Source organism: Orycteropus afer, unplaced genomic scaffold (genome assembly GCF_000298275.1).
Source record: "Orycteropus afer afer isolate SDZICR_OR568_19922 unplaced genomic scaffold, OryAfe1.0 scaffold00017, whole genome shotgun sequence".
NCBI classification, from domain to species: domain Eukaryota; kingdom Metazoa; phylum Chordata; class Mammalia; order Tubulidentata; family Orycteropodidae; genus Orycteropus; species Orycteropus afer.
In genome coordinates, this window is record NW_006921604.1 from 4769125 (window position 1) to 4791915 (window position 22791).

The window sequence follows — 22791 nt, forward strand, 5'->3', positions numbered from 1 at the left end:
GGGCAATCTACTTCAGTAGTGATACTGCCTCAGAAACTCAAGGAGGGGTCGCTATGAGTCGGGTCCGACTCGACGGCACATAACAACAACAACAACAACTCTCACCACTACATTATACTGACACTTAGTATCAAAAACTTTTCATTGAAAGTATTATCTGAACTAAGATCCGGAGATAAATGAACGGATAAACGACATGAGCACAATTTACAAAAGGAAAAAATAATTAATAAACATCTTTAAAAAATGGTTTTCAATAAAATTAATGCAAATTAAACAAATTTTGCTTTTTAATTTAAAAATTTTACCCAACTAGCACAGTCTACGTTGCCTGCCAGTAGTCTTTCTGTGTTCAACATCTTTAGACTCACAGACTTCTATAGGCTACACTTGGCATAAGATTAACTTAGAAGGATCTAAGGCAAGAATCAGTTGTGAGCAGGATGCCCACTGTTCAAGGACCTTTTCTCTTTTTTTGACCCTGGGTGACAGTTCAGTTGCAAGGAAAGACTCACATAGGTCCAGCTGCCAGAGCTTCCCTAGCCCAGAAGCATTTCTTTAGAGGTCAATAGCTCTTTAAAACACGCCAGAGATTTAGCTTCCAGGTTCTCCACAAGGGGCAGACCCATAGGAGAGTCCTCACACTCATGAAAGCTTGAAACTATGGCTGCCCAGTAGGTATTTATAATTGTCCAATGCAGATACAATTTACCAGAGTGTTGTTTGTACCAAAAACAATGGTAAGAGAGTGGCATTCTGCCTTTTCAAATAAAAGCTAGAAAGTTAAACAAAAGTCAGACTGTCACACAGAAGGGGAAAGGATTTTCTTCATCATTCATGTACTCACAGTAATTTGGGCACTCAGGTTGCTGGTAGCAAAGGACATGGTTTTGGAAACAACTTTTCAGTGTGTGTAGATATTGTCTGTTTTTTAATAGTATAAAACATTGGGAATATTTTCAGTATCTAAGAAGCATACAGTTGTGTGCTTGTATATGTCCACTGGATTAAATGATGTACAGTCATAATATAGTGGAGACACCTGACAGACACCACCTTTACTTAGTAATCACCTCAACAGTGACGTCATGTTGATGTCATGTGCCCCTGATAGGATAAGGGCACTTCTTCTCTGATATTCTTCCCCAAAACCCATAAGCCTAGTTTAATCATGTCCTCATGACTCATAACATTAGAGAAACCCAAACTGAAGGATAGTCTACAAAATACGTGGCCAGTACTCCTCAAGACTGCTAGGAATGACAGAAACTTCACAGATGAGAACAACATGAGACATAACAACTAAATGTAACATGGTATCCTAAATGGATCCTAGAGCAGAAAAGACTGGTGAAATCTGGTCAGGTCTGAAGTTTAGTTCATTCATTTTAGAAAGATATACCATGGTAATGGAAGATGATAAGATTATGGAAAACTAGGTGAGGAGTATATGAGAATTCTCTATTATCTTTGCAACATTTCTTTAAATCTAAAACTGATTATTCCAAAGTAAAAGGTTTAAATATATATGTATGTATATATATATGTGTGTATATATATATATATATATATATAGTAGGAAATACATCTGTAACAAGGAAGGGAGCAGGAAGAAGAAAGAAATAAAGGAGAGAATGAATAAAAGGAAGAAAGAATAGTAGGAAATACATCTGTGACAAGTGAAAAAGCAACATATGAAATTGCACATATAAATTCATGTTGTTGTTGTTATGTGCCGTCAAGTCAAACCTGACTCATAGCAACCCCTTCTTGGGTTTCTGAGGCAGTATCACTACGGAAGTAGATTGCCCAACCTTCCTTTCTAGGAGTGGCTGGTGGGTTTGAACTGCCAGCCTTCTGGTTAGCAGTCAAGTGCCTTAGGCATTACACTACCAGAGCTCCTGTATAAATTCATATGTATATATATTTATGTGTGTAGTATATATATGCATGTGTTTGTGTGTGTCTGTGTGTGTGTGTATGCATTAAAATATACCAGATGTTAGATTATAGAACTATGATTGAAAGTTAAATATTTGGTTTTGATTATAGTAATGTATAGTATAGTATAGTAGTAATAGATATATAGTATAGTATAGTAATAGATGACAACTTGGGGAAAATAAATCCATTCATCCTGACATTTCCCACTAAAGAATATCCACTGTATCACCTCACCTATTTATCTAATGTATCACTGTTCCTTTGATTTTAGATCTGTTTATATTGTATTAACTGTGTATTTGTATTTACATACATTTGTTATCTAAAGAAAATGCTTTAATAAACTCATTTTGTGAGGCAGTTTTTCAGTTCTGGAATAAAAAGGAAATTTTTAAAGTCTAACAGTCTTCTAGTCACATGGTATTTTGTTTTTTGTTTATTTCCTCACTCTTCTCTGTCCCAATCTCACATCCAGTCCAGTTCAAGAAAAAAGCCCAGAACAAGCATTATCTACAGACGTGCCTTCAGCCTCCTTGCTCAAGATGAGCCAGCCTGCTGCAGGTGATGTGCTTACCAGTGAGGCAGAGCAGAGCCTCGAGGCTTGTAAACTCACAGACCCTGCTCTTGCCATGGAGGAGGATCCACCGGGTGCCAATGCTGGGCTCCAAGCAGAACCAATGCAGAGCAGTTCAGTTGGAAATGTCGATGCTTTAAGTATGAACAGATACTCAATCTTCATTATGTTTCTGAATGAGGACAATAGCATGTGAAAATCTGTTCCATGAATGAAACTCAGAGAACCTGGGCTTGAATGTCATTTGGTGGAACACAACTTCAGATATAACTAGCATAACTACATCACAGTGCAGTGCAACTGTGGCATCCTCGAAGGGAAAGTTCCTCCATTTTTAATTTTAAAAGATAACAAAATAATATGGGAGCTCTGGTAGCATAGTGGCTAAGGCATTTGACTGCTAACCAGAAGGCTGGTGGTTCAAACCCACCAGCCACTCCTCGGAAGGAAGATGGGGCAATCTACTTCTGTAGTGATACTGCCTAGGAAACCCAAGGAGGGGTCACTATGAGTCGGGTGCGACTCGACGGTACATAACAACAACAACAACAAAATAATGACTGTTTGAGAAGAAAATAGAATTTAAGGGCCTAGGCATTTTTAATTTAATACTGTTAACCACATTTTACAGAAAATCAGTTGAGGCTTAGAGTTAAGGAAAATACCCACTGTTACACAGAAACGGTTTTGCACAGTAGTTAAGAGCACAGACTCTGGAGATAGACTGGCTGGGTTCTAACCCTTGCTCCCCTACTTAAGTAAACATGTGAGCTTGGCCAAAACCATCTCAGCTCTTATGTCTCTTTTTCCCTTCCTCCAAAGTGATATGATGATGGAAGCACTGGTAGAGCAATGGTTAGGTGCTTAGCTGCTAACTGAAAGGTTGGCAGTTCAAACCGATTAGCAGCTTCATGGAAGAAGGATGTGTCAGTCTGTCTCCATAAAGATCACCATCTTGGAAACCCTATGGAGCAGTTAAACTCTGTCCTACAGGGTCACTATGAAACAATATTGACTTGATGTTAGTGAGTTTAGTACTGACCTCAGAACTTTTGTAAGAACTTAGTACAGTGATAAATGTGAAGCACTTAGAACAATATCATGCACATGCTTAGCAGTAAATAAGAGTTAACCATGTTATAGCAGCCTCTGATTGCTGCTATGAATAGTTTTATAATATTCTACGTTGGAGAGAAACACTTTTCTTTAGTCAGAATTTATTATTTTCAGGCTTTTTTTTTGTCATCTACATTTTTGGTAATTCAATTGGCAAATGCATTCAAAACGCATAGCTATATAAATATGCATATCATACATACTTTTCCATTAAAAATGATTTTGCATTTATACACCCACAGTGAATCTCATCTATACCATTTGCATGAAGGTAACCTAAGTATTAAGATGCAGTGTGTTCTGTGCATATAAGTAGAAAAGCAACTTAAAGAATGCCTAGCTATCTGAGCACATCAGAGAACTAATGTCTGCCTATAACTCATACCCTAGTGTTAAAGGCAGAATCCAGCATTTCCAGGTGAGCAGAATGAATGGTCCTGCAGCAAGACAGCAGAGAACAGCCTAATAACAATAGAATGCTCTTCCACCTCCCACCACACCACAGCTCCTGGTGCTGATGTCTTTTGTCACAATTAACATTGGTCTAAATTTCTAGATCTAAGACCGCAAATGATTAACTGTGACCAAGTACCAATTCTAACTTTTAAACAATGCTCCTTAAAGGATAAGGCTTTTGAAAGCTTATTTAATGAGTGTCTCCACTTGCTTTGTCTAAACCTTCTTTGGTAAAATTATTGAATACTGAGTTTTTATCTCCTTTTTCTCCCCTCCCCCCCATAAGATTTAATTGTTGAAAACCCATGGGATGATACATTGATTCTCAAGCTTTTATCTGGGCTTTCTAAGCCTGTGAGCTCCTACCCCAATACTTTTGAATGGCAATATAAACTTCCACCCATCAAGCCCAAGACTGAATTTCAACTAGGTAAGACTTATGTTAAAGTAATGCAACTTTAAACTTTTGTGTTTCTATGTGAAGATGATGAGAACTCATGTATGTTTCTTGTGCCCCTTCATTCTCCAGTAAAAAGTTACATCTATAGTATCGAGCTGAGAATATTCTGTTATGCCATGACTGGAGGCTTGTGATTGCTTTGGGGGCTATACCTCATAACGTTATAGAGGACAATTTGGCAATATCCACCAAAATTAGCAATCTATATATTCTTAGGATCAGTTATTCTATTTTAAATAATTTCTTTATTAATGCATTTTATTGAAATATAATTTATGTACAGTGAAATGCACGAAACTAAAGTGACATGGGTCAATGAATTTTTTGTTTGTTTATTTGTTTGTTTATTTGTTTGCAGTGTTCCCTCCCCCTCCTATCCCTGGCAACACAAAGAAAGTTTCCCTCCATATGTAAACCTTTCCTTGACCCTCCACAATGAACTAATACTATGTTTGTCCTTCTGTGATTGACTTACTTCACTCAGCATAATGTCCTCCAAGTTCATCCATATTATGCAGTGTTTTGAGGACTCTTCGTTATTCTTTAGCGCTGTGTAGCAGTCCAGTACATGTATGTACCATAGTTTGGTCATCCACTCTTACCCTGATGGGCACATAGGTTGTTTCCATCTTTTTGCTATTGTAAATAGTGCTGCGATGAACATGAGTGTGCATATATCTGTTCCTGTCCTGTCTCCACCTCTCTAGGATATATACCTGGTAATGGGATTGCTGGGTCAAATGATATCTCCAATTCCAGTTTTCTAAGGAATCGCCATATTGCTTTCCATAGTGGTTGTGTCACTTCACAGTCACATAAGCAGTGTATGAGAGTCCCAATCTCTCCACATCCCCGCCAGTATTTGTTCTTTTCTGTCTTGTTGAACCTTGCCATCAGTGCTGGGGTGAGACGGTATCTCATTGTTGTTTTGATTTGCATCTCTCTGATGGCCAATGATTGTGAGCATCTCTTCATGTATTAGCTGGCCACCTGAATATCTTCCTTAGTGAAGTGTCTATTCATGTCTTCTGCCCATTTTTCAATTGGATTGTTAATTTCTTTTGTGTTGAGGTGGAGTTTTCTATAAATCTTAAGAGATAAGTCCCTTGCCAAATAGGTAATTATCGGCAAATATGAATTTGTTGCTGTCATTTTTGTTATGTGCTTTTTTGTAGTGTCGATTTCTTTGTTCCATGTAATTTTCTATGCTGAGCTCGTTTTGTTTATGAATCACTTCCTTTGTTGCTATTGTTTTAGTATTTGCTAAATATTTGTGTTGGTCCTCTTTTTTATTTTGATGTGAACGGTTTATTATTTTCTTTAAGGTTACCCTGTGATTTACAGTTTTCTTCCCACATTTAGAACAGTCCATTCTATCTTATAGTTGTCTTTACATCCCTACCATCTAGAAGTTCTATAGTGACACAGGTTTTTTCTCTTTTTGGTTTGTAGTTGTCCTCATTTGTCAATTGATGTCTCTGGTTCCCTGTTTGCAATCTTGTAGGCTTCTTTGGATATTTCCATAGCTGGGTTGGTTTCTGGGTTATATCATCATGTGTGTTAATGGTCAGTTGTTTGCTGTTGTGGCTTCTCTGTCCAAAGGGCTCCCTTTAGCATCTCTTGTAAGGTTGGTCGGGTTTTAACAAATTCCCCTAATTTCTGCTTATCTGGAAATGTCCTAATTTCACCATCATATTTGAGGGACGATTTTGCTGGGTACATAATTCTTGGTTGGGAATTTTTCTTTCAGTGTTTTATATATACCATCCCATTGTCTTCTCGCCTGCATGGTTTCTGTTGAGAAATCTGAGCTTAGTCTTATTGATTGCCCCTTGTAGGTAACTTTTTGTTCTTCCCATGCTGCTTTCATGATTCTTTCTTTGTTTTTGGTTTTAGTGAGTTTGATGATGATGTGTCTTGGTGATTTTCTTTGGGGTCTGTCCTGTTTGGGGTTTGTTGGACTTCCTGAATGGATATATTCTCATCTTTCATCATATCAGAGAAGTTCTCCTCCAACAAATCTTGGACAATTTTCTCAGTGGTTTTATTTTTCTCTTCCTGTTCTGGAATTCCAATGACATGTAGTTATTCCTTTTGATGGTATCCCACATGAACCTTAGGCTTTCTTCATTTTATTTTGATCTTTTTTTCTGATTGATCCCTTTCCAAAGAAATAGTCAGGTATTTGTCTTCAATCTCTTTAATTCTGTCTTCCATTGCATCAATTCTACTCCCTTGCCGTTTCAATGTGTTACCTATTTCTGACAATTTAGTATTAATCTTCTGGATTTCTATCTGTAGATTTTGTATCATTTCTAATTTTTCATTTATTTTGTCATTTTTTTCTTGTATTGTCTTTCGAAATTCTTCTAGGGTGTTGTCTATTTTCATTGATCTGTTTCTCAATCCTTTGAAGATACCTAAATATAATTGTTTTGAATTCCTTATTAGGGAGTTCCAATGCTGCTTCTTCCTCAGGGATATGTTTTGGGTCTATATCCTGGTCCCTTGTTTCTCCTGCTTTATCTTGCTTCTTTGTGTGGACTGTGATGCTTTGTTGTCTCTGAGGCATTGTGACGTTTTTGTGTTTATATTTAACTGGTGATTGTAAATTGGAGTGACTTGCCCATGATTTTCATTTTCTTTGTTTTGTTTTATGTTATCTACACAAGCAGGGTACTGTGCTGTGTTACTCTATGCACTAGTTGACAGCACTTATACACTCACCACCTGTCTCCTTTCTTGTTTAGCTTCTTGTATGTGTCTGCCAACCTTGGCAAACAGAGCCCATTTTTAGGTCCCTGGAATCTGACTGAGAATACTATCACTTTAAAATCCAAAATGGTTGCCACTTGTAAAGATTCGAAATGGCTATGCCCTCGGTCACTTTAAATACCCAAAATGGCTGCCACGTGTAAACAATCAAAATGGCTGCGCTCTCCAGACAGTGGAAAGTCAACAGCTCAGATTGTCTCCCTCCTTGCTGTTTCCCTTCCTAGTCATAGGCCACCAGCACAGTTGTCCCTGCAGCCCTTGGTGACCAGGGCTGATCTTTAGGTCAATTCTCAGGCCTCAACACCACTTGGAAATTTTCAGGCTGTTGGTCCCATCAGAGTAGCTGGCAGTCCACAGTGCTGACCATCTCTGTACTCACTGTTTTAGTTCAGGTTTTTCCGCTAGTTGGTGCCTAATCCACTTCTGTACAGTTCCTTTCAAAGCTCAGAGCTCCAGGATTATCTTCTGTATCTCTGTCAATTGGTTTTTCTTTTCTTTGTTGAGGAGGGTGTGTGTCACTTGTCTGCCTATTCCTCCATCTTACCGGAAGTCCCTTAAATAATTTCTTGCAGATAGAATTGCATACTTTCAAAATGACATGTGTACTTGTAAAAACAAAAGATTGGCAACAACTTTGGTGCCTGTTGGTAAGGGACTGCTTAATACATTATGTTTCACTTCTACAGTAAAAGCTAAGGCATCTTTCATAGAAGGAGGTAGCTCTTTCTGATATGGAATGATCTCCAAACATACTATTAAATGAAAAAGGCAAAACCATATGTATTACATGCTATTTTTTGTTTTTCAAAAAAGGGCATGATAATGTATGTTCATATTAGTATTTCCAGAGAATTCTGGAAGGATATACAAAAGATAAAAATTATTAAGTTGGTGGGAGGCTGAGTGGATGTGGATAGCATGGGAGCAAGACTTCAGGATATACTTTTTTATAGTATACACTTTTTTTTTTTTTCCAGAAAAAGCAGAAAAAAATGAACAGAAAGGACAGAGAGCTCCCCTAAACCTCCTCTACAAACACACACATACAGTTTCCCCTATCATTAATATTTTGCATTGGTGTGTTACATGTTATAATCAATGAATGAATATTGATACATTATTATTAACTAAAGTCTACAGCGTAAGTTAGGCTTCATTCTTTTTGTTAAACAGTTATGTGGGTTTTGACAAATATATAATGTCAGGTACCTACAATTATAGTATCATATGGAATAGTTTCACTGCCCTAAAAATCCCCTGTGCTTTACCTATTCTATTAATTCCTCACCCACCCTCTAGCCCTTGGCAGCCAGTGTTATTACTGTCTCCATAGCTTTGTCTTTTCCAGAATATATAACTGTATAGTTGGAATCATACAATACCTAGCCTTTAAGACTGGCTTCTTTGACTTAGACATATGCATGTAAGATTCTCCTGTTTTTTCATGACTTCATAGCTCATTTCTTTTTACTGTTGAATAATATTCTATTGTATGGACATGCTATGGTTTATCCATTCACCTATTGAAGAACATCTTGGTTCTGACAATTATGAAGAATGCTTCTATAAGTATTTATGTGCAGGTTTTTGTATGGACATACTAGATTTTCGGATTTAGCCATTCTAATAGGTGTGTGGTGATATTTCATTATTGTTTTAAGTTGCAATTCCCTAATGACGTATAACATTGAGCATCATTTCACGTGCTTAATTTGCCATCTGTATATCTTCTTTGGTGAAGTATCTGCTCAGATCTTTTGTCTGTTTTTTAATTGAGTTTTTCATTTTCTTATTCTTGAATTTTAAGAGTTATTTGCATAATTTGGATCAGAGTCCTGTTGCAAACTTTTTCCCAGTCGGTGGCCTTTTTCATTTTCTTGACAGTATCTTTCACAGAGCATGTTTTTCAGTTTCATGAAGTTCTGTCTATCAGTTTTTTCTTTGGATTGTGTTTCTGATGTTATATCTAAAACTCATTGCCAAACCCAAGGTCACCTAGTTTTTCTCCAATGTAATCTTCTAGGAGTTTCGTAGACTTGCATTTTACATTTAGATCTACAATCCATTTTGAGTTAATTTTTCGAAAGGGGTAAGGTCTGTGTCTAGGTTTATTTTTTTGCAACTGGATATCCAGTTGTTCCATTGCATTTTGGTGAAAAGATTATCGTTTATCCATTGATTGTCTTTGCTCCTTTGTCAAAGACTAGTTGATGTGTGGGTTTATTTCTGAGCTCTCTAGTCTGTTTCATTGATCTGTTTGCCTCTTCTTTCACAAATACAGTTTTGGTTATTGTAGCTTTTGAATAAGTCTTGAAGTCAGGTAATATCAGTCCTGATTTTGTTCTTCAGTATTATGTTGGCTAGTCTGGATCTTTTGCCTTTGGGTATAAATAAACCTTAGAATCAGTTTGTTGGTATCTACAAAATAACTTGTAGAGATTTTGATGGAGACTGTGTTGAATCTATAGGTAATGTTGGAAAGAACTAACATCTTAATAATATTGAGGCTTCCTATCCATGAACATGAATTATCTCCACTTATTTAAATTTTATTTGATTTCTTTCATCAATTTTGTAGTTTTCTTCATATAGATCATGTACATATTTTGTTAGATTTATACCTAAGTTGTTTTTTTTGGAGGTGGAGGGTGGTCTTTTCAGTGCTAATGTAAATGGTGTTTTGTTTTTAATTTCAAATTCCAGTTGTTCATTGCTGGTATATAACTAAGCAGTTTATTTTTATATATCAACCTGTGTCTTGCAACTTTGAAATAATCACTTATTCGTTCCAGGAGTTTTTAGTGTAGATTATTTGGGATTTTCTGCATAGACAGTCATATCATCTGTGAGCAAAGACAGTTTTATTTCTTTCTACCTAATCTGTATAACCTTTATTTCCTTTTCTTGTCTAATTCCATTAGTTAGAACTTTCAGTATGTTGTTAAATAGGAAGAGACTTTTTTCAATTCTTTCTGATCTTAGGGAGAAAGCATACAGTTTCTCACCATTAAGTATGGTGTTACCTGTAGGTGTTTTATAGATGTTCTTTACCAAGTTGAGGAAATTTCCCCCTCTATTCCTAGTTTATAGGGAAGTTTTTTCTTTATTGTGAATGGGTGTTAGATTTTGTCAAATGCTTTTCTGCATCAATGGAGACAATCACATGATGTTTCTTTAGCTTGGTGATGTGATGGAGTACATTAACTGATTTTGAAATGTGGAACCAGCCTTGCATGTCTGATAGAACTCCTACTTGGTCATGTTGTATAATTATTTTTATACATTGTTAGATTTAATTTGCTAAGATTTTGTTGAAGATTTCTGCATCTTTGTTTATGAGAACAATTGGTCTACAGTTTTCCTTTCTTAAAATGTTTTTATCTATTTTAGGGTAGGGTAGTATTGGGCTCATGGACTGAGGAAGTATTACCTCTTCTCTATTTTTTGAAAGAGATTATAGAAAATTGGTTTCATTTATTTCTTCCTTAAATGTTTGGCAGAATATGCCAGTAAACCATCTGGGCCTGGTGCTTTTTGTTTTGGAAGATTATTAATTATTGATTCAATATTCTTAATAGATATATAGGCCTATTCAGATTATTTCTCCTTGTAGGGAGTTTTGGTAGATTGTGTTTTTGAATAAAATTGGTTCATTTCTCTAAGTTATCAAATTTAATGTCCATGGGATCAGTAGTAATGGTTTTCTTGCATTTCTGATATTTGTAATTTTTATCTTATGTCTTTTTTTCTTGGTTAGCTTGGCTAGAGATTTATTAATTTTATTGATTTTTTTTTTTCAAAGAACCAGCTTTTGGTTTTGTTGATTTACTCTATGTTTTTTTTTGTTTGTTTTCTGTTTCATTTATTTCTGTTCTCATCTTTATTATTTCCTTGCTTCTAGATACTGTAGGATTCTTTTTTTTTTTTTAATTGTGATTTGGGTGAAGATTTACAGAGCAAATTCACTTTCCATACAGCAGTTTACATATACTTTGTCTCATGACATTGACCACAGTTTACCACAATGCAACAACTCCCCTCCCATTTCCTCCCCATAGTTACCTCTTCCCAGTGTCCATCCATCCATGGACTCCTGCCCCCTGAGCTGTCTCCCTGTGCATAGGCAGCCCTTCTTTCTCAATGATTGTTCTCTCCAAGGAGTTTATCTACCTCAGGTAAATGTTCAACTCATACGCCTATCTTCTATTTGGCTGGAAACCACAGGTGTGAGTTCAATTCCAGACCTGAAGGGCAGCGAGGGGCCATAGTCTCAGTGGTTCCACCAGGCTCTATCGGACCAGCAAACCTGGTCCCCCACTTAGGATTCTTTTGTCGTTCTATTTCTAGTTGTTGGAGTTGATGAGTTAGAGTGTTGATTTTGTTTCTTTCCTCTTTTTTGATGTATGCATTTATTGCTATAAACTGTCCTCTGAGTACTGCTTTCACTGTGTCCCATAGGTTTTGGTATGATGTATCTTCATTCTCATTTGTTTCTAGGAATTTTTTTATTTCAGTTTTTATTTGTCCTATTACCCAGTAGTTTTTGAGCAGTGAATAGTTCAGCTTCCATATGTTTAATGTTTTTTCCTTACTCTTTCTTTATTAATTTATAATTTTACAGCATTGTGGTCCGAGAAGATGCTTTGTAGTATTTCAATGCTTTTGAATTTATTGAGGCTTGTTTTATGTCCTAACATATGGTCTACTCTGGACCTACATGTACATGAGATCCATGTACACTGGAGAAGAATGTGAATTGTGCTTTTGTTGGATGAAATGCTCTGTATATGTCTATGAGGTTGAGTTGGTTGATTGTATTGTTGAGTTCTTCTGTATTTTTGTTGAGTTTTTTCCTAGTTGACCTGTCCCTCTTTGAAAGTGGTATGTTAAAGTCTCCTACTACTATTGTAGAGTTGTCTGTTATCCCTTTTAATTCAGTTAATATTTGCTTCACGTATTTTGGAACACTTTCATTGGGTACATAAATATTTATTATTGTAATGTCTTCTTTGTCAGTTTACCTTTTCAGCATCATATAATGATGTCCTTTGTCTCATATGATGTTTTTCATCATAATGTCTATTTTATCAGAAATTAATATTGCCACTCCTGCTCTTTTGGTTACCATTGGCTTGGTATCTTTTTTTCCATCCCTTAACTCTTAATTTGTTTTTATCTTTGTGTCTAAGGTGGGTTTCTTGTAGGCAGCATATCGATGGGTCTTCTTTTCTTATCCGGTCTGCCACTCTCTTTCTCTTGATAGGTGCATTTAGTCCATTCACAATGAGTGTACTTAGTGATAGGTATGAATTGATTGCTGTCATTCTGTTGTGTTTTTTTGTTGTGTTGTTGGTGTTTCCTTGGTCCATACATTTTTCTGTGCTGAGTTCAGTTTGTTGCCTGATGCTTTCTCTCTTTTCTTCTTTATTGTTGATTTTGTGCTTATTAAACCCTTATGTTTGCCTTCCTTCTGGATTTGCTCAGCAGACTGTTAATTTTCTCTGTGGTTACCTTGGAGTATATTCTTGTCTCTATATTTTTAGAACAGTGCATACTGTGAAGACATTGTCCTGTTTTCCTCTCCATTTGGAAGCTTGTACCTAAAAGTTTTATTCCCTCTGATAGGTTAGTTGCTGTTGTCGTGTGCTGATATACTTCCTTGGTTTTTAGTGTACAATGTTTTATAGTCTTATTTTGAGTTTTTATTTCTGATTTGGTTTTAGTGTTGATGCCACATATCCTGATTTTGTTGTCTCTGTTGTGGGTTCTCTATTGGAAGAACTCGCTTAAGCGTTTCTTGTAGGGTTGGTCTAGTTTTTACAAAATCTCTTAATTTCTGTTTGTCTGAGAATGCCTTGATTTCACCCTCATATTTGATGGTAATTTGGCTGGATATAGGATTCTTGGTTGGAAGTTCTTTTCTTTCAATGTTTTATATATGCCATCCCATTGCCTTCTTGCCTGAATGGTTTCTGCTGAGTAATCGGAGCTCAGCCTGACTGTTTGATTATTATAAGTAATATTTCTTTTGTCCTGGGCAGTTCTCAAAATTTTTTGTCTTTGGTTTTGGAGAGTTTGATTATAATATGCCTCAGTGTTTTTCTCTTGGGATCTATCTTGTGTGGGGTTCTGTGCCCTTCTTGGACAAATATCTTTTCTTCCTTCATGATATGGGGGAAGTTTTCTGCTAGCAGGTCTTCCACAATTTTCTTGGTGTTTTTTTTCTGCCTCTTCTTGTTCTGGAATTCCAATGAATCTTATGTGATTTCTTGTCATGCCATCCCATATAATTCTTAGGTTCTCTTCATTTCTCTTAAATCTTTGTTCTGATTTTTCTTCATACAGGGTGGTGTCCAAGGATTTGTCTTCTAGTTGGGATATGCGTTCTTTAGCCAGTTCTAACCTACTCTTTTCTGCTTCTGCTGTGTTGTGTAATTTTGTAATTTTGGTATTCATCTTCTAGATTTCTAACTACTGTTTTTATATGAATTCTGATTGTATATTAATCTTGTTATTTTGTTCTTAAATGATTTTCCTTAGTTCTTCTAGGGAACTGTCTGCGTTCTCCTTACTTCTGTTTGGGGTTTCCTTTGGCTCTTGTAAAGCTCTATAAATATATCTTCTAAATTTCTTCTCAGATAATTCTATTGCCTCCTCTTCCTCCATGTTTAATGAGACCTTTGTTTATGGTTTTGCTTCTAATGCCTTGTCCTGTTTTTTTGTTTGATTTGAGGTTGCCTGTTGTTTCTTAGACATTTTGAGGTTGCCTTTAACTGTTGGTTATGGATTGATTTATTTTGTCTTCGTTTTATGTTTTAATATTTTGAAAAGGTGAAGATGGTGTATTTTATTTTTTTAGTTATTAATTCAGCTATGCTAGCATAGTGGCTAAGACACTTGCCTGCTAACCAGACGGCTGGCGGTTCAAACCCACCAGCCACTCCTCGGAAGGAAGGTTGGGCAATCCTACTTCCGTAGTGATACTGCCTCGGAAACCCAAGGAGGGGTCGCTATGAGTCGGGTTTGACTCGACGGCACATAATAACAACAACAAAAGGTTGCTCTGCAGTTTTCTTTGTGATGGTGGAATCACTGTGTGGAATGTGGATATGGGTTTCTGTTTGTCATAAAGAGGGTTTAGAGTTTGAACCAGGGGGTATTATGGTGGCTGAATGTGGTTTCTTCTGTTGGGTGAGTGAGGTAATTGGCAGAGAAGGTGGGAGCAGAAGAGTGGAAAAAGGGAAGTTCCCTGTTGCTAGGGGCGGTTTCTAAGGCTTTGAGCGGGCTGCTAATGACGCTGTAATGTTACTCCCAGGCTCACAGCTCAATTTCAGCAAAGACTCCAGTTGTTAGGGGGGTCGCCACTTTCTGCCTGGCTAAGACACACTTAAAAACCCCACTTCTGAGTCCCCTTGGTGTCAAAAAGCTGACTCAAGACAACTGTCTGGCTCCACGATCTGCCGCAGGTGTTCCTCTCTGGGCCTGGTTGCCCGCGGCACCGGCCCAGACCACGATCCATCTTGGGAGTTTCTCTGTGGGTCCACCCACCCACGGAGCCAAAGATTCACTCAGTTTCAGTGACACTAGAGTCAAGAGAGTGCCTGCTAGTAACCTGTGGTCTCAATATTACTGATAAAGTTAAGTGTAGGCCTCCCAGTGCCAGTAAGCTGACCCAAGCCTGATCGGTGATCTGCCGTAGGGACACCTCCCCAGTCCCACCCTCCTGCACCACCAGTGGACTCTGCTTGGGTTTCAGTGGTACTGGACATGCCTGTTTGCACCTAGCCAACCCAAGTTACCAATAAAATCAGGTACTGAAGGTAGATCCTTGGGGTGATCGGTGGTATGCTGGTGTGGATGCTGGTATGCTGGTGTGGTGTGTCTTCTTCATTAACCCAGGGAAGTCTTGGGTGGCCTTTCTCACCTGCCAGTTGGCGCTCCCCCAGGGAAGTCTCCAATGGCCTTTCTCGGCTGCCTATCGGCACTCCACAGGATAGATCTTCTGATCTTGTTATTTTTTCCCATCCCTTTCTCCTTTCTAATTCTACTCACCTGAGTTTGGTATACTCTGACTCAGTGAGCTGTTCAGAGCACCAGAATCCCTAATTCAAACTACTCTACCTAGTTTTTCAAGCACTAAGATGCTAGAAGGAATTAGTGTTGTGATTACTGATGAGACTCCATTTTGAATCCAATAGTCTGTCTTTTAATTGGTGTATTTAGACCATTCAGGTTGAAAGTGATTTGTTGAAATTATTGAATTAACTATTATATTCTTTTTTTTTTTTTGGTCCTCTACTCTTTTTCTGCCTTCTCTGATTTCAATAGTGTTTTATATGATTCTATTTTCTCTCCTTTTTCAGAATATCAGACAAACTTCTTATTTTTTTAACTGGTTGTCCTAGAATAAGTTAACTTTCAAATAATACCATACTGTCTTATGGGTAGTACATGTATTCGTAGTTCCTCCCTCCTATCCAATGTGTTGCCATCATTCATTTCACTTATCTATAAGCTATAACTGCTGAATACATTGTTGCTTTAATTATTTTGCACAAATTATTATCTGTTAGATGAATTAAGAATAAGAAAAATAAAAAAATAAAAGATCTTATTTTAGTTTCATTATTCTTTCTCTAATGTTTTTCCTTTATTTATGTAGATCTGAATTTCTGACCTATATGATTTTCCTTCACTTTGAAGAACTTTTAGGATTTCTTGCAAGGCAGTTAGTTCTATTGGTGACAAATTCCCTCTTTTTTTTTTTTTTTTTAGAAAAGTCTTTATTTCTCCTTCACTTTAGAAGGATAATTTTTTGGATACAAAATTCTAAATCTCTTTGAACAATTTAAATATTTCATTCTACTCTCTTCTTGCTTGCATGGATTCTGAAGATAAATTCAATATAATTCTTATCCTTATCCTTCTATACATACAGTACTTTTTATTCCTCTGACTTTGAAGATTTCCTATATGTATGAGTCTCTGAGGTTGAATATGATACGGCTAAGTGTAGTTTTCTGGTATTTCTCCTACGTGGTATTCTTTAAGCTTCCCTGATCTGTCGCTTGGTGTCCTTAATTTTTATTCATTATTCCTTCAAATTGTTCTTACATTCCTTTCTATCTTCTTCTGATGTTCCCATTATGTATATGTTACACCTTTTGTAATTGTCCTATTTATATTAAAAGTTTTAACTAAAGACTCTATTAGAACTTCACCTCTATAATTGTCTTCCCCAAAGCCAAACAGACCCAGAAAGACATCAGAAAAATTTCATTTGAGAGGCATCATACATACATGACCTGTACTCAAAACTATCAAACTCGTTGTAAGGAAAGTCACATACTTAGGAGATATGACAACTAAATTAATGTATCCTGGAACATTAAGAAAAATTAATGAAATCTGAATCAATGTGTTTAGTTACCACACCCAATCTTGGTTCCTTATTTATCATAAATGTACCATAGTTATGTAAAAGTTAACAATAGGGGAGACTGAAAATAGAGTATACCAAAACTCACTACTATTCCTCCAACTTTTGTAAATCAAAAACTATTCCAAAATAATAATCTATTAGAAATATTGTTACAGTTATATTTTGTCCTCTTAATCTGAAGTAATTATAAAATGTTTGAACTTACTAACATTTTACAAAAGATTTTTTACATGTTTTTTCTTAGTTAACATCACAATAGTCTTACAAAGCAGGCAGCACAGGTATTACTCCTTTAACATATGAGAAAATTGATCAGTAGGGCATGACTGCCAAAGGTGGTAGCCCTGGGGTCCAGAGATTTTTCCTCCATCATAAATTGATAATGGGGGTCAAGGCCCAGCTATTTTGTGGTAGGTATTAAAGTTTCATCTGAGACTAGAAAAACATTTCCTAAGGTAGATATGTTCATTTCACTAAGTAAAATTTAGGCACCAAAAGATACTTTGATAAAGTCTTTAATATCTGGAGTCCTTTTGTCATTTTGGTATGTCTTCCAAGGTTCTGTGGTGATCTACGTTGATCATCTTCTTGGTGAAGGAGCCTTTGCCCAAGTCTATGAAGTTACCCAAGAAGATGTGAATGATACCAAAAATAAACAGAAATTTGTTTTAAAGGTAAATAATATGAAGAATTTTGTATACAATATAGAATGAGTTTTAGAACTTGAGTTTTCCAGCTTCTTTCTTTCTTAAAGTGATGCTTTCATTCAGGTCTACAAGCAGCAATTAAAAAACAAAACTAGTGTACAAAGATTCAGAATTGTTTTGCTGGTAAAATTATCTTACAGGAAGTCCCATACTGCAGCAACAGCTCAGACAGTTCATAGCTTGCCATCACTTTCAATTCCAGTCTGTTGTTGTGCTGCTTTCTTGCTATCATTTCCCAGAATGTGACTCTGGATATGAATGTCACCTACCTGATTTGCAGGTCCAGAAGCCTGCCAACCCCTGGGAATTCTACATTGGAACCCAGCTAATGGAGAGACTAAAGCCAAGTATGCAACACATGTTTATCAAATTCTATTCTGCCCACTTTTTCCAGAATGGCAGTGTATTAGTAGGCGATCTCTACAGCTATGGAACATTATTAGTAAGTATATTCATTTTGGGATGGAAATACAAATTTGAAGTACAAAGTTGAAGTAATTGGAGCTTCTGTTGGAGGATAGGAACAAAACTAGATTAAAAATTTCACTAATCTTGCGCAACCCACTAAGGATTCCATTTTCCGTTGTTTCTAGAATGCCGTTAACCTGTATAAAAATACCCCTGAAAAAGTGATGCCTCAAGCTCTAGTCATCTCTTTTGCTATCAGAATGCTCTACATGATTGAACAAGTCCATAACTGCGAAATCATTCATGGAGACATTAAGCCAGACAATTTCATACTTGGAAACAGGCAAGTGTTACGCATGTGATGGGGTTCTTCTCTTAACATTTCCTTATTAATCTTTTATTATTTGTTTTCATGCTATCTGGAACTTGTTTGTGTTTAATACAGATTTTTAGAACAGGACAATGAAGATGATGATTTATCTGCAGGCTTGGCATTGATTGACCTGGGTCAGAGTATAGATATGAAACTTTTTCCAAAAGGAACTACCTTTACAGCAAAATGTGAAACATCTGGTTTTCAGTGTATCGAGATGCTCAGTAAGAAACCATGGACCTACCAGGTATAGAACTAAAATGAGAGGTTTGGAAATTTTTTTCTCTTACTGCACTTTTCAGATTTTCCAAATGAATTTGGGGATCTAGTTAGTTTGAACTGGTCTCTTGAGCAGCATTTGAAGAAGAGATAGAACTCAGAGCTGACGGAACCACACTCCTTTCTTATTTATCAACTATAGATTCTGTTATCAGAAAAGGAAAGCAAGTAAATTCTGTGAGCTTTCTCATGCTTAATGGTCTGTGAAACATTCAGAAAGGAGGCCATTCCACGAGGAGCATGCTGGGTTCATTGAGATCAAATCATTCCTGCTTGGTTTCCTTTGTGGCCAGGGTGACAAGGAAACCCAGCATGGCCACTCCAGGCTGAATTTGGGCATGACGTTGGTCATACCTGTGCTTCTCCCACAGGCAAGATGGTGGGTTTCATTATGATACATGGTGCAATCAGATTTCCAACTAATGACATTGTCAGATCCAAAGGTGTTAGAAATGAGTTGTTGTTATCCTAGAGGAAAGTTTCTAGAAATATGCCATAGGTTCTGCCCCTAGCCCCAGCATGTTTAATATTCTCAGTGCTTTCAATGACTGTGTAGAAGCTATTGATATTAATTAAAGAAAGTACACAAGCTCAATTATCAAAAAAAAAAAAAAAAGCAATTAAAAAGTTAAATTGTTAGGAGAATTTTCAACAAGGTAAAATTTTAGGTGACTGTTGTTATTGTTGTTGTTTGCCATCGAGTCAGCCCCGACTCATAGCGACCCCTCCTTGGGTTTCCGAGGCAGTATCACTACGGAAGTAGGAATGCCCAGCCTTCCTTCCGAGGAGTGGCTGGTGGGTTTGAACCACCAGCCTTCTGGTTAGCAGTCAAGTGCCTTAGCCACTATGCTACCAGAGCTCCTTTTAGGTGACTAGTAAAGAGAATACTAGCTGGAAGAAACAGAAAGTTTTGGACCTGGTAAACCAAACCAACTGTACAGGTTCTGGGTGAGAGGTATGGCTTTCCAGAGAGGAAATGGTAAGAGTTTTTAGGTAAGGTACACTTTAATTATTTCTACTATGTATCACTATCTGTGAGACCTTAGAGTGTGTGAATGATGGTCTAGCATCTACTGGGACCAGTGGGGTGGGTGGGGTGGGTAGAGATAGTCATCTCTTCTCCATGCTGGAGTGTTCTTTTTGGTTATGAACACAGCACACAGAGAGAAGGAGCCTTGGAGTGTAATTAGAGAACAGAGTCCCAGGGGTAGGAGTTGGGCTGACTTCCACACTGGCAGTGTGGAAGAGAGGGTAAAGTGGTTTGTGTGGTGCTATCTATATGAAGGCCACAGTAGCTCAGGAAGACAAAGCTTTCCAGGAGGCCACCATGGGAATTGGTAGGTTATCTGCTGTCCATGGAAACCTCTTAGCAGACTGGATAGGTAGGACATGTCAGTGGAGTGGCTAAGCAAATGCCTTCCAAAATTCTTTAAGAGTGAAATCATGGTATTATTTAGCTTGTTGTCTAATTTAGAGCAACACTTTAATATATTTATGTGTAATTATAATTTAAGTCATGTTACCTGAATTTTCTTTATAGATTGATTACTTTGGAGTTGCTGCGACAGTGTACTGCATGCTCTTTGGCACTTACATGAAAGTGAAAAATGAAGGAGGGATCTGGAAGCCTGAAGGTCTTTTTAGAAGGTAGGTATTGGCATTGATGCTATAGTGAAAAGAGAAAAAAGATAATAGAAAGTTATATTCCATCTGGTAAAAAATGAATGTCTGCCACTGCATGGAAAACCCATGCCTTGGGCAAGAGGTGAAATGGCACAATCATGGCACTGGGCACAGTGAGCACTGTGACCTTGAGCTAGGCAGACAGTGCCCTTGTAGAATCATTGAAACTTCCTGAGTGGTTGGTATCCCACACACAGTCACGTTTCCCTTTACCGTTTAGAGAAGTCAGCTAATAATTACTGAGCCTCAGGTTTTTGCTTGCTTGTTTGTTTCATGAGTATATAAATTGGAATAGTACTGATCTTACTTTCCTCAAATGCTTATTGTAAGAAGCAAAGGAAATAATGTATGTCAAAGTGCTTCATAAATTATAAAGTAATAATGATGAGGCAGCTAGCTAACTATCACAGGATAGGGCTTTATGCTTCAGCTCTAGGTGAGTTTAGTGTCTCTGAGACTATTTCCTCATCTATAAAATTGCAGTGAAAGTTAGACTAGAGCTTGACTTCTCAACATGAATGACTCTAATGTGTGAACAAACTGTATTGGTCACATTTGTTTAAGCTGAGTATCTGCTACATGGGTGTTTATTATTTATACTTTAAAAGAAAAAAAAACTCTTTTTAAGGTATAAAAACACCAGAATGTACACTTATCTCAAGTATACAGTCTAATGGATTTTTATCAATGTTTACACAAAGTAAATTTAAACTGAATATTCCTCTCTTTACCATCCCCTCCCAAAAAAGATAAAAGAACCAACAATAATTTTATGAAATGTAATATGCTGTACATAGCTTCAGGCCCTGGAGGGAAACTTTATAACAACATAGCATACGCTGCTGAATAAGTCATCAAATTCAGCAAATACTTTATTTTTCCTATTGCTCATAATCAAAGGAACAGATAGTCTGTTATTCAGCAAGGCTTCCAAGTCTTTGGGCTTGCCCATATGCCTACCAGTATGGAGAGAGTCTGAGGAACCTCAGCAGGTCCACTGATAATGGGCTGAATTTTCTGTCTGAAGCACAACTTTAGTTATGTTCAGCTTTGTCACCAGTGCCTTATCTCCATGTTCTTGCATGTCTGTGGTTAACTTTAACAATTACAGTAGTTAGCACTCAAGCCTGAGCTCTGTTCTGCATCCCAGCCTGTGCACCTGGCCCTGGCACATAGGCAGTTAGGCTCTGAAGAGTTGGGCCAGGTTATCAGGTGCGAGCACCAAGTACAGCAAGCCAAGATCAGATATATTTTCTTAAAAAAGTCTTCTAAGAGCTATTACTAAAAGACTGTATTTTAATTATTTTTTTTAGCTTTATTTTCTATTTTATTACATTTTTGGTAAAAATTTACACAGCAAATTAAGTTCCCATTTAATAATTTCTATACAGATTGTTCAGTGACCTTGGTCACATTTTTAACAATGTGTCAGTATGCTCATTATATCCATTCTGGTTGCTCTATTCCCATTTTCTAGCTTCCCCTCCTCCCCACTGCCCCCTTTCCCTTCTCATCTTTTCTTTAGGGTAAATATTGACTATTTGTTCTCATATAGGTGATTATTTAAAGGAACATAATACTTATGGGTGATATTGTTTATTTTATGAACCAATCTCTTATTTGGCTGAAAGGTGACCTCCAAGAGTGATTTCAGTTAAGATTATATATCTTAAATCTTTTTTTTTTTTTTTTAAACAAGACATTTATTTGGATTCTTAAGTTCTCTTATTTATAATAGATTCAATGTTTCCATTCTTAATTGGTGATATTCTAGGTTACATGTAATTTAGACTTGTTATTTAAGCTGTCCAAGCCTATGGAAGTCACATAAAAGAGTAATGAGGTGTATGTGACCATGAGCCTAGAAGAACTAGATGGTGCCCAGCTACCACTGTCCACCACTTGGAAGGGGATCTATGCAGGAGATCCTGGATAGAGAGGGAGAACAATGTGGGATTGTGCATTGTGGGAAATTACAGTCAATGTCATGAGACAAAGTGTGTATGAACTGCTGTATGGAAAGTGAATTTGCTCTGTAATGGGGTGGTAGCATTGGCCTATATGTTGAAGACTACATTTTATCCATTATTTATGCTTTGTTTCTTCAGGCTTCCTCATTTGGATATGTGGAACGAGTTTTTTCACACCATGTTGAATATACCAGACTGTCATCAGCTTCCATCGTTGGACGTTTTAAGGCAAAAACTGAAGAAAATATTTCAGCAACACTATTCAAACAAGATTAGGACCTTGCGTAATAGGTTAATTGTACTGCTCTTAGAATATAAGCGTTCACGAAAATAACAATGGATATGAGCCCTCTCTAGAAATCACTTTGTAAATGCTAACCTCACTTTCAATGTTAATGTTTTCCTCATTTATTATCTGTGTAAATGTTTGTTAAAAATAAAGTCCACAACTGTATTCATGTGACTTAGTTGTAGATATTTTAACAAAGTCTGCACAGTGGCTTACTGGGCTCCTTTGACTACAAGCACTCCAGAGAATCATTTGGATGTAAATGCTACCTAGAAATCCCTTTTTAAAAACAAGATCTATTCATTTTGCATGAAA

General features: G+C 36.9%; 1 protein-coding gene across 1 annotated transcript in view; it reads left to right on the plus strand.

Moving 5' to 3' along the window:
* BUB1 (BUB1 mitotic checkpoint serine/threonine kinase) overlaps positions 1-22521 on the plus strand; it is a 57600-nt gene extending 35079 nt beyond the window's left edge. The window contains exons 18-25 of the mRNA XM_042783518.1: positions 2420-2658; positions 4377-4520; positions 17326-17441; positions 17755-17916; positions 18068-18225; positions 18328-18502; positions 20075-20181; positions 22326-22521. Of these exons, the coding sequence (XP_042639452.1) occupies positions 2420-2658; positions 4377-4520; positions 17326-17441; positions 17755-17916; positions 18068-18225; positions 18328-18502; positions 20075-20181; positions 22326-22521 (1297 nt within the window). The remainder of the gene's footprint in view (positions 1-2419; positions 2659-4376; positions 4521-17325; positions 17442-17754; positions 17917-18067; positions 18226-18327; positions 18503-20074; positions 20182-22325) is intronic.
* The last annotated feature ends 270 nt before the right edge of the window (positions 22522-22791 follow it).